Source organism: Rhinoderma darwinii, chromosome 1, assembly GCF_050947455.1.
Source record: "Rhinoderma darwinii isolate aRhiDar2 chromosome 1, aRhiDar2.hap1, whole genome shotgun sequence".
In the NCBI taxonomy this organism is placed as follows: domain Eukaryota; kingdom Metazoa; phylum Chordata; class Amphibia; order Anura; family Rhinodermatidae; genus Rhinoderma; species Rhinoderma darwinii.
In genome coordinates this window covers 208,763,217-208,776,480 of record NC_134687.1, presented here as the reverse complement: position 1 = coordinate 208,776,480, position 13,264 = coordinate 208,763,217, and the positions used below count along the sequence as shown (strand labels likewise).

Here is a 13,264-nt window from a genome sequence, read left to right as displayed (position 1 = left end):
GGATGCTTCTCCTCCGGTCTGTGCTGTGAGTGACTCGGTGCAGACAGGCGCGATGACGTCACAACATCGCGCCTGCCTGCGCCAAGCCACTCAGAGCGAATGCTGGAGCAAGGAGCAGTCAGCTCCTTGCTCCAGCATTCAGGAAGCGGGACCAGCCCGGTCAGTGCCGTTGCGGCTACAGGGACCCCCAGGCTTAGGGGCCTGGTCGCAATTACGACAGTTGCGGCCTCTAGAGCTACGCCCTTATTGCAGTAGTCTATGGCAGAGCAGGGAGATCCCTCCCTGCTCTGCCATAGTGAACAGCATCTGCGTCCGAAGGACGCAGACACTATTGAATGTGGCGACGCTACCGCTGTAGCAGCCATAGCGGGCATGGTGGGGGGGCCGTGCAGTCTGGTGGCACGGGCGCCCTCATGCCGTGGGCCCCATAGCAGCCGCTATGGCTGCTACAGTGGTAGTTACGCCACTGCTCCTTAGCCAGTCTCCGACATTGCAAACGAGAGCAGTCCAAATTGCAGCAGGGCCTAAAGACTACAATAAATATCCAACATCAAAAAATGAGGTATGTACATTGGCATAATAAAGTGACTATCAAATTGAAATAAACACATTTTATTAGACAAATTAAGCCACAATACACAGTTAAAAACATTTAAAAAACAGAATCAACATGCTCTATACAGAAAATATGGGAGCTGCCACCATAAAATGTGGCCAACAATAAGCCCCCACTGAACCTCCTATCCCCTCAAAATAGAGTACTAATACACCATTAGCCACATAGTCTACGAGCAAAAAACATACATTTAGGAACAAAATATCATTGTTAAAGAGCGAGGAAAAAAAACCACAAAAAAAAAATATGAATACTGTAACTTATATTTTTTTTTGCACCATTTTATTGTACCTGTTAAACACATGCCGAAAACATCCTGCTTTGGCACACATTTGGCCCATAAAGATATATGGGTACATCACAGAATATATGTTTGGATGCTTTTTTTGCTATATATCCTTCAAAAAACAATTTGTAAAAGTGGTCTAGGTGTAAAAGCTACAGTTCTTATTTCAAGCGCTTTGATTTTTGTGTTACAACATTGCAGTTAAAGAGGTTGTCCAATGAATATATAAACTATTGTTTTTCTTTTCTAAAATTGATAAACTTTGTAATATACTTTCTTTTCCAAACCTCCACGAATCACAGGTTTTCGGTTCCCGACACATGGACTCGGAAGTTCGGAGCGGTCGTTCTTCTTGTGAGATGCCGAAACAGGCTCCTCTCGGAGTGTCTTGATGATGCGGATGAAGGGGTTGGCTGCCTGACAATTCATCAGCTAAGCCAGCCCCCTCCTCCATCATGGCTGTTTCAGAGATCGAAAAAGGTAGCTGGCTTAGCTGAGACGAGGGGGTAGCTCCTTCCCCACGGAGCCTGTGTTGGCACGTCACACGAACAGCCGCTCCGAACTTCCCGGTCCACGCGTCCGGGACTGAAAACCTGCGAAAAGAAAGTAAATTAAAGTTTTTTAATTTCAGAAAAGACAAATTGTTTTTATTTTCATCGGATAACCGCTTGAACACTTATGTAGGTTTTTCAATAAATGTTTTTTGCCAATTAAGTACTGAAGCCTAAAGAGCAGTATAATGGAAAGCTTTAAGAGTCTCCTATTTTTCTTGATCCATTCTGAGTTTGGCCTTAAAAATGCATATTCATCCAAATGCAGTGTGAACTGTGACTAAGGTAGCACAATATATCAGTTGGAATTCCATCTATCCAAAACATTACCTTTGCAGGAGATTTTAGAGGTGATATAGCAATTTTGTTAGACGTCTGAGATGATGACTCCATAGATGTCCCAACGACCCCTCCACTTTCAGTGATTGTGATTGCTTTGGTTGCACCTCCAGAATTACCTTGAGAAAGCACTCTGCCTGTAAATGAAAAACAAAAAACGAAAAGGGTTTGTCTGCTTTTTAATTTGGTCATTTATTTACAGAATAGGAAATCATAGTTTTCTAATATATATACAGTGAAGGAAATAAGTATTTGATCCCTTGCTGATTTTGTAAGTTTGACCACTGTCAAAGTCATGAACAGTCTAGAATTTTTAGGCTAGGTTAATTTTACCAGTGAGAGATAGATTATTAAAAAAAAACAACAGAAAATCACATTGTCAAAATGATATATATTTATTTGCATTGTGCACAGAGAAATAAGTATTTGATCCCCTACCAACCATTAAGAGTTCAGCCTCCTCCAGACCAGTTACATGCTCCAAATCAACTTGGTGCCTGCATTAAAGACAGCTGTCTTACATGGTCACCTGTATAAAAGACTCCTGTCCACAGACTCAATTAATCAGTCTGACTCTAACCTCTACAACATGGGCAAGACCAAAGAGCTTTCTAAGGATGTCAGGGACAAGATCATAGAACTGCACAAGGCTGTAATGGGCTACAAAACCATAAGTAAGACGCTGGGTGAGAAGGAGACAACTGTTGGTGCAATAGTAAGAAAATGGAAGACTTACAAAATGGCTGTCAATCAACATCGATCTGGGGCTCCATGCAAAATCTCACCTCGTGGGGTATCCTTGATCCTGAGGAAGGTGAGAGCTCAGCTGAAAACTACATGGGGGGAACTTGTTAATGATCTCAAGGCAGCTGGGACCACAGTCACCAAGAAAACCATTGGTAACACATTACGCCGTAATGGATTAAAATCCTGCAGTGCCCACAAGGTCCCCCTGCTCAAGAAGGCACATGTACAGGCCCGTCTGAAGTTTGCAAATGAACATCTGGATGATTCTGAGAGTGATTGGGAGAAGGTGCTGTGGTCAGATGAGACTAAAATTTAGCTCTTTGGCATTAACTCTACTCGCCGTGTTTGGAGGAAGAGAAATGCTGCCTATGACCCAAAGAACACCGTCCCCACTGTCAAGCATGGAGGTGGAAACATTGTGTTTTGGGGGTGTTTCTCTGCTAAGGGCACAGGAATACTTCACCACATCAATGGGAGAATGGATGGAGCCATGTACCGTCAAATCCTGAGTGACAACCTCCTTCCCTCCACCAGGACATTAAAAATGGCTCGTGGCTGGGTCTTCCAGCACGACAATGACCCGAAACATACAGCCAAGGCAACAAAGGAGTGGCTCAAAAAGAAGCACATTAAGGTCATGGAGTGGCCTAGCCAGTCTCCAGACCTTAATCCCATCGAAAACTTATGGAGGGAGCTGAAGATCTGAGTTGCCAAGCGACAGCCTCGAAATCTTAATGATTTACAGATGATCTGCAAAGAGGAGTGGGCCAAAATTCCATCTAACATGTGTGCAAACCTCATCATCAACTACAAAAAACGTCTGACTGCTGTGCTTGCCAACAAGGGTTTTGCCACCAAGTATTAAGTCTTGTTTGCCAAAGGGATCAAATACTTATTTCTCTGTGCACAATGCAAATAAATATATATAATTTTGACAATGTGATTTTCAGTGTTTTTTTTAATATAATCTATCTCTCACTGGTAAAATTAAACTAGGCTAAAAATTCTAGACTGTTCATGTCTTTGACAGTGGGCAAACTTACAAAATCAGCAAGGGATCAAATACTTATTTCCTTCACTGTATATATATATATAAAAAATTCTGATCACGTACCTGTCTTATGTCAGTGCACTTGCCTCTTGTCTAAAAACCGAAAAAATAAAAAATAAAAAAGGTGTGGCCCAAATATCAGTCCATAGTAATGCATCCATGGAATAACTGAATGGACTAAACATGGCGTCAGTCATGTCACCCACCAGCCACAAGTGACCACTGGTATTCAGGTAACAATATTTAGGTATCTAACAGGTTAATAGTATTTTACTAAGGAGTATAAAGTATTTCTACCTCCAACAGAATCTCATCATGTCTGTGCAGGAGATGTGTGTGTGCGTGTGTGTTTTTAAACGGTTAACTTTATTAACAACATCACCCAGACAGCCATTCTATTATTCATCTGTGGGCTGTAAATACAGGCACAGTAAAGCAACATTATTTCATGATTAGTCCTATTTACTGGATGTGTCCTCTATGTTGCCCCAACACACGTATGCCATGTAACCCTATTTCTAACAATGTTAGGGGACACATGATGTGTGTGAATGGGGAGATCACATGATTGACGCCATGTTTAGTCCTATTCATTCAGCCTGTGGATACATTACGAAGGACTAATCTGTGGGCTATACCATTCTACTGTGAAGAGACAGGGGCCTACTAGACTGATAGAAGAAAGGTATGTGAGCAGAACTTCTGTATAATTTTTTTATTCTATAAATACAAAAATGGACAACCCCTGTAAAATCATACTTGCCGCATAGTTGCATATGAAGCATCTCCAATATTACACATACAATAGAAAGTACTGTACCAAGGACAGATTAATGTAAAGTTTATATAGAGTACATAACAATATCAAATATCTAAGACTCTGTTCACATTACATCAGAGCCCTACGTTCGGCAAATATGTGGGGAAATCTCCCTGCACACCGTTTATCGTGTCCATAGGGACGAATTCACCCGGCATATTCCAAAAGGGTGTCCTTTTAGCATATGCCAGGCCGGTATGCGTTGGCATGCATTGCATTTTGCTGTATAAAATAGCGTATTAGACCATTTTATTCCATACAAAAGGTATACAATAATAAAAATTAAAAAAAGTATACCGCATAGTACATTTGTTTACAGTGGGCAAGGTATTCCAATATATGCCTATACAGTGGGAAACGTTTCAGCTTTCCATCAGAGGTATACGTCTAGAGATCATCCCGATGTAGACCTCCGACGTCATGTGAAAAGAGCCTAACTTCAGCAAGACAACTCATTAACGCATCTTAGAGAAAAAAAAAAAAAAAGACAAAACATAACATATCATATCATAGCAACTAATCTGACCACTGCTTTAACCAGTTCAGGACCGGGCTATTTTGCGCTTTCAGGACCAGACACCGTTTAGCCATTTTTAGCACGCGTTAGCTAAATGGCTATAACTCTTTTATTTGTTGGGCTAGCGACGGGATTTTTGCGTTGCTTTTTCCGTAGACAATGCAGGTTTCTTTTTTTTATACACATCCTTTTTGCTATTTTTGAATTTTCAGGCTTAAAGTTTGAAAATAATAGTAAAAAAAATAAGCTTTTTTACGTTTCAGCTATTTTTTTTTGGTAATAACATAGTTTTACCCTAAAATAGACCTTTTATTTGTGATAGTCATTGTCTATTTTAATATATTACATGTCTATATTAGGGTAATTGGGTCAGCGCTAGCGTTACAACAATGATTGGGGGGGGGGGGGGGACATCTTTTTATTGGGGTGGGTATTTTGTATGTATTATGGTTAATTTTTTTTGCACATTACTTTACTGGGGAAATGTATATATTTTTTTCTTTATTTACACCATCTTTTCCACTGTAACTGGAGCCGCACAGCAGCCCCAGTTACAGGGGTAATCAGCCCTCTCATAGTGACGATTGTCACTAATAGGGCTGTGCTGGGTCTAGTAAGACCCAGCAGCAGTCTGTCACTAACAGCACCCGGCGATCATGTGACCAGTCACATGAACATCGGGAGCAATAGAGACAGCGGCGCGGCCGCTGCCTCTATTCCTATACACAGCGTTCATTGAGCGCTGTGTAAAAGAGATCGGAGAAGACAGAAGCAGCGAAAGCTGCTTCTATCCTCTACTCAGGGTCCCCGGCAGTCACTGACAGCCAGAGACCCGACAGTCAGCTGCCTGATCGCTCGGGCAGCAAGCTAAAACCCATGCCGTAAAAAGTCTATGGCTCGGGTTTTAAGGACCCTGACCGCTGGCCGTAAAAATACAACCAGCGGTCGGGAACCTGTTAATTTTGTAACCTGCACTAGGAAAAAAGTTGGAACCTTACCTGCAAATACTGAAGTCGATTGAGTAGTCTGTCCAGAACCGATGGATTTGTTGTTCGATGGTTTCGCAATGATGAGCTTGGTGATAACAGCCCCAGATGAGGATGATGATAAAGGAACTTTCTTAGCAATCTAAAAAAAATAAAAAATTACACACTCATTACACACACACACACACACACACACACACACACACACACACACACACACACACACACACACACACACACACACACACACACACACACACACACACACACACCATATTTTTTTGGACTATAAGACGCACCTGACCATAAGACGCACCTAGGTTTTAGGCAACAGAAAACAGGGAAAAAATATATTTTTTTTATTTTACTACTTTTACAAAGAAAAAATTATTTGTTAAAAAATTATTTGTTTTGTTTCACCACATTCTGAGAGCCATAAGTTTTTTTTATATTTTTTCATCGATTGAGAGGTGGGAGGGCTTATTTTTTGCAGGATGAGCTGTAGTTTTTATTGGCATCATATTTTGGTACATATGACCTCTTGACAATACCCCATAGATTCTCTATGGGTTTAGGTCGGGCAAGATTGCTGGCCAATCAAGCACAGTGATACTGCGGTTATTACACCAGGTATTGGTACTTTTGGCAGTGTGGGCAGGTGCCAAGTCCTGCTGGAAAATGAAATCAGCATCTCCATAAAGCTTGTCAGCAGAGGGAAGCAAGAAGTGCTCGAAAATTTCCTACTAGACGTCTGCGTTGTCTCTGGGCTGGATATAACACAGTTGTCAAGAGGAAGATGAGACACCAGACCCAACAATGCAGAGGAGCTGAAGGCCGCTATCAAAAGCAACCTGGGCTTCCATAACACCTAAACAGTGCCACAGGCGGAGCGTCCCAATGCCAAAATTTTGGATTTTCATTAACTGTTTTCCATAATCATCAATTTTGAAAGAAAAAAAATGCTTGAAATAGATCACTCAGTGTAATGAATCTCTATAATATATGAGTTTCACTTTTTTAACTGAATTACTGAAATAAATTACCTTTTTTGATGATATTCTACTTCATTGAGAAGGACTAGTATGTTCCACTTTTTTTTTACGCCGTTCACCGTGCGAGTTAAATAATGCTATATTGTAATAGATCGGACTTTTATGGACGCAGCGATTCCAATTTTTTTTACGCTGTGTTTGGAGAAAAAAAAAATGGGAAAAGGTTTTTTGTTTTTTTATACTTCTGATCATGTATCTAACTTTTCTTTTAATGTATCTCTGTTTTTTTTACACATTTTATTAGTTCCCCTAGGGGACTTGAACCAGCGGGCACTTGGTTACATGTCGAGTTACTGAAACAGCGTAACTCGCTGAGGTACGCCGTTTCTGTAACTCCACATGTAACATGTAATCAAGTGACCGGGAGAGAACAAAAAGCTAGAACGGCACAACCCCTTTCAACTGCCAAGAACAGCGCAATCTGTAGAACAGAGCTGACACCGCGTGTGAGCCCGCTCCATACATCACCCCCCCCTCCATGAAGTGCCAGCACGTCATGGGTCGGGAAGGTGTTAAATAATAAAGCGGTCCCGTGGCCCGGCGCAGCCGGGTCCCTTGACTGTGGACTAAAAGACGCAGGGACTTTTTAGCAATATTTATTCTTGCTAAAAACTGTGTTGTATAGTCCAAAAGATACGATATATATATACACACACACACACACACACACACACAGAATACATTTTCAAAGCTAAGTATTACCAACGACCACAAGTGCATACACTTATGTATAAAAAGAGTGGGTTCCTAAAGTAACGGTGGACATGCATGCATTAAAAAACATTCATATAGGAAGGTCACAGCACTCGTTTGTGGTTGTCCAAGGATGTCTCAGCGCAGGAGCAGTTTCAGGAAACTGGATCTCCGACTCAGCTGTGCTGCGACATCCACCAGTAGACCATAGCTGTGACCTTCCTAAAACCGCATAGAGTAGCGGCATCCATACAACACTGCTATATAGCACCTGTACAGGTAGCTTCATCAAAAACATTTTAACACAATTTTGGCCGAGCATCTGGAATAGATCTGGACATACTTTAGCTCTCCAGGAGTGGTGAGAAACGCTAATCAAGATCTGTAACACCCATTCCTATGTATGAATATCTACTGTGGTTTGTCCTATGTGAAAAACCACACCTACGGCAGTTTTAGATACTCATTAACTACTATCCAGTCAGATGCAATTAGAGATACCGCAAGGAACATTATTTTAAAGAGAACCTTTTACCACCCCATACCTGTACATGCATTGTATGGGGAGGGCTGCACAAACCCTGGGGAACTTTACGGTTTTTTTCTACCTCCCTCCGTTATTTAGATATCGGTGCTGTTATATTTGGCGCCCGATATTTAAATAACCCCTTGAACAGTCAACGGGGCGTGTACTGCCAAGGGGGCGTGTTACTATTGCTGTGACACTGTAGAATCAGATATGGACAGTGCCACAGCAAGAGCGAGCAGAGAAAGTGCACACTCTCTCTCTTCAGCTTTGCAGATCAGTCTTTTCACCCGAACCGGCAAGGGGCGTGTCACTGCTACGTAGGGATGTCACGATACCAGAATTTGGACTTCGATACCGATACTTCGTTTAGTATTGCGATTTCGATACCAATTTCGATACTTTTGCCAACAGTAATAAAAAAAAAAATTCTTCCCTTTTCTGAGGTGAGGCGCGACGTGTGATGAATTTTGAACGCGCCTCACATTAATAGTAATTAATCCCATCATGTTTCTCAGTCATAATGGGTTAATGTGCGAGGTACATGATGGGGTTAATTACTATTAATGGGAGGAACATGGAGGTTAAATTCACCGCACCTCGTGCCCCACATTAATAAGTGAATGAAAGCCGTGTTTATTTCATTTTTTTACAGCGTACACATCATAAAAGATGCAAAAAAATTGTTGTCCGCGTCATTACTGAATGTGTATATTTTATGTATTGAGACTTATTTTAATGTTTATTGTAAAAAAGGTGAATGTGTATTTTTTTTAAAATTTAACAATACTTTGTTTTTACTTTATTTTTAAACTTTAATGTACTGACATATCAGATATGTGCCAGTACATTAACCTGTGGACAGATAGCACACAGACTGTTGTTAGGACATACTTGGGTATGTCCTAACAACCTGAAATATGGTAAGACAGCCCTGGGGTCTGTCAATAGACCCTGGGCTGTCTGCCCATATATGGTATGGCCCTCGATCGCGTCATAGGAATTCCCTGTGACGCGATCCAGGGGCATCCCCCCTTCTCACTTTCCCCTGAATGCTGCAGTCAGCTGTGATCGCAGCATTCAGGGGAATAACGGCAGAGATGAGAGGTTTCTCTGATCTCCGCCAGCGGGGCTGCGGCTGTGTAATACAGCCATTGCCCCGCTCCTGACAGGAAGTGCGTGGTCAGCGCTGCACTAATGAGCGGCGGTTGAGCCACTGAAGACAGAACATGGGGGTGTTTTGCAGTGCGCCCGCCATGTTCTGTCTCCAGTGCCGCTGCTCATTAGTGCAGCGCTGGCCGCATTGCATCATCCTGACCCCGCGAACTTATCATGACTCAGGAGTGGGGCTGTGGCTGAATTACACAGCCGCAGCCGCGCTCCCATACATTCATGTGTTACTATACTGAGCTGTGCGGCTGCGCAGCTCAGTATCGAAATACAGGAAATAGCGGTATCGAAGCGTTTAGGGATGCACAGTATCGAAGTTTCGACGCACCGTGCATCCCTACTGCTACGGACAGTGTAAGAGCTGGGGAGCGAAAATACACTCCTCTGTATAACGCCCACTTGGCCATATAGTAAAACACGCCCAGTTGTTCATTAAGACACTCATTAGCTTAAGGCTAATATAGGTCATAACTCCATCAAAAATGATCATTTTTCTAAATACAAACACTGCTGTAATCTACATTACAGCACCGATCACATCATGTACAAGATAGGGCACTTATAATGTGGTGACAGAGCCTCTTAAGTATGCCATAAATCATTGGAAAATAAGCTGTAAAATAACAGGTTTTGTTGTTTTTCCTCTCTCATCAGACAGATATAAAACAAAATTGTGCAACTGAAAGCCATTTTAGATATTAAGTTGAGATCCATCTGCTGGTTAAGTGGATGTTTAAGCAGACAACGCTAATTCAGAGCCTTCAGGTTACCGACCAATAAGAAATGTCAGATGTGAATTGGCCAAATGTTTCACAGCTTCCAATAGGCCAGAATCACACACACCATTTTGTTGCAGGATTTTTTTAGCCAAACACAGGAGTGGACACAAAATAAAGGAGATGCTGCAGATTTTTCTTTATAGCTTTGCTTTCTTTTAGATCCATTTCGGACTTTGGATTAAAAAAAAAAACTGAGCCAAAAATTGCACCAAAAAATGCAACAAAACTGCGTGTGTGATCCTGGCCCAATGTTTTAGTTCCAATGCTACCTTTGGACAATTCTTGAGAATACAACATCCACAAAAACGATGGGCCTCATTAATAAGGCTATGTTCACACAGGGCGCATATGCTGCGTAAAAGCACACCGCGTATCCGCCCTGGTCGTCGCAGGGAATTCCGGCCCCAAAAAAAACCACCAAATCGTGGTGCAGTTTTTCACCCGGAACGTCCGCTGCGAAAATCCTGCTACACTTACCATAGCGACGCATCCCTCAGACATCCTGCAGTTCTGGGGTGACGTTTCATCCCATGTGACCGCTGCAACCTGTGAATGGCTGCAGCGGTCACATGGGATGAAACATCATCCCAGGAGGCTGGCGTGGACAAAGAAGCACCAAATTCTGGGTAAGTATAAATTATTTTTGCAGCAGAATCGCAGCTTTTCTGCCGCAAAAATGGCAACATCTATCATCTGTTGCGGGTTTTACCTCCCCACTGAATTCAATGGGGAAAACCCACAACAAAAAAGGAAGCGATTACGCAAATGCAATTCACATGCTGCGGATTTAAAAAATAAATAAATAAAAAATGCACCACAGGTCAATTTCTGAGCGTTTCTTCCACTTATTTATGTAGCGTGTGGATGCGGAAAACCCGCAGTATTTACACTACGTGTGAATCCGGTGTTAAGGTTACGGCGCCACTTTCGTTAAGTTGCGAATTTAGGCACAAAGCTTTTTGCATGTGTCTTTTTCCATTTTTACAGCACACCTGACACTTTTACAAAAAGGGGTGTAACAAATCTCCCAGACCCTGCCCCTTTTTTTCTACTTTCAAGCCACAAAATTAGAGCCAGAGAGTCAATCCTAGAGATAATCTACAGTGGCTCGGAGCTACTGTAGATTTCAAGGTCAGGCACTCGAACGTCACAAGATGCGACTATTTTAACCCCTTCCCGCTCCTTGACGTACTATTACGTCATGGCAGCTGTATCGTTCGCGCTCCATGCCGTAATAGTACGTCTCGGGAGTAACGGCCGTTTCGGCCGTCCTCCCGACACATACAGGAGCTGTGACGCTGCTGTCTTGTTCAGCAGCTGTCACAGCTCCTACAGCGGGGACCGATCGCTGTGTCCCCGCTGATTAACCCCTTAAAAGCCGCGTTCTATAGAGATCGCGGCTTTTTAGGGGTTAAGCTGCCATCGCCGGCCTGCTACGCGATAGCGGCCGGCGATGGTGACTATGGCAACCGGACACCAAACAATGGCGTCCGGCTATGCCATAGACGGAAGCCTAGTGGGTCCTGACAACGTCAGGACCCACTATGCTTGCTGTCAGTGAGTAGCTGACAGTTCTAATACGCATGTAGTGCAGTGTATTAGAATAGCGATCAGAGCCTCCTGCCCTCATGTCCCCTAGTGGGACAAAGTAATAAAGTGAAAAAAAAGATGTGTAAAAATTAGAAAATAAAAGATTTAAAAGTAATAAAAGTAAAAATCCCACCTTTTCCCTTATCAGTCCTTTATTATTAATAAAAATATATAAACAAACAAATAAACTATACATAATTGGTATCGCCGCGTCCGTAACGGCCTGAACTACAAAATTATTTCATTATTTATCCCGCACGGTGAACGCCGTAAAATAAAATAATACTAAACCGAACCACAATCACAATTCTTTGGTCACTTCACCTCCCAAAAAATGGAATAAAAAGAGATCAAAAAGTCGCATGTACCGAAAAATGGTCCTGATGGAAAATACAGTTCGTTACGCAAAAAATAAGTCCTTGCACGGCTTTATTGATTGAAAAATAAAAACGTTATGGCTCTTAGAATAAGGTAACACAAAAAGTGAATGATTGTTTACAAAACGTATTTTATTGTGCAAACGGCAGAAGACATAAAATAAAACTATAAACATCTGGTATCGCCGTAATCGTATCGCCCCGCAGAATAAAGTGAATATGTCATTTATAGCGCACGGGGAACGCTGTAAAAAAACAATAGTAGAATTGCTGTTTTTTAGTCACCACGCCACCTAAAAATAGAATAAAAACTGATCAAAAAGCTGCACGCACCCCAAGAAAACTACAATGGATTCCTCAAGGGGTCTAGTTTCCAAATTGGGGTCACTTTTGGGGGGTTCCCAATGTTTTGGCACCACAAGACCTCTTCAAACCGGACATGGTGCCTAATAAAAAAGAGGCCTCAAAATCCACTAGGTGCTCCTTTGCTTCGGAGGCCGGTGCTTCAGTCCATTACCGCCCAAGGGCCACATGTGGGATATTTCTCTAAACTGCAGAATCTGGGCAATACGTATTAAGTTGCGTTTCTGTGATAAATCCTTTTGTGTTATAAAAAAAATGGTATAAAGAGGATTTTCTGACAAAAAAAAAATGTAAATTTCACCTCTACTTTGCTCTAAATTTTTGTGAAACACCTAAAGGGTTCATAAACTTTCTACATGCTGTTGTGAATACTTTGAGGGGTCTAGTTTCTAAAATGGGGTGTTTGATGGGGGTGTCTAACATATGGGCCCCTCAAAGCAACTTCAGAACTGAACTGGAACCTAAAAAAATAAATAAATGAGGCAATACTTCGCTTCTTACATTATACTGATAATGAGCCGTGCCCACCCCGAGATTACCCCAGTTTTGACCGTTTGTCTAAACGGAGACCCCTATTAGACCGTTCCAGTGCCCGGTTTTCCCAAGCATACACCCCTGAGAAGTGTATTTCTATTGATGAGTCCCTGGTACATTTTAAAGGGAGGGTTCAATTCCGTGAGTACCTGCCGGGTAAGAGGGCAAGGTATGGCGTGAAGATGTACAAGCTGTGAGAGTGCATCAGGGTATACCTACAGGTTTAGGATATATGAAGGAAAGGCCACCCCCAAACCAGACTGCATC

The 13,264-nt window shown here is 42.2% G+C and overlaps 1 protein-coding gene across 1 annotated transcript in view; it reads right to left on the bottom strand.

Moving 5' to 3' along the window:
• The window catches only part of LIN54 (lin-54 DREAM MuvB core complex component), a 65,386-nt gene that overhangs the window by 39,157 nt on the left and 12,965 nt on the right, over positions 1-13,264 (bottom strand). Inside the window, exons 2-3 of the mRNA XM_075861200.1 lie at positions 5,926-6,055; positions 1,784-1,929 (exon numbers count right to left, since the gene is read on the bottom strand). Of these exons, the coding sequence (XP_075717315.1) occupies positions 1,784-1,929; positions 5,926-6,055 (276 nt within the window). The remainder of the gene's footprint in view (positions 1-1,783; positions 1,930-5,925; positions 6,056-13,264) is intronic.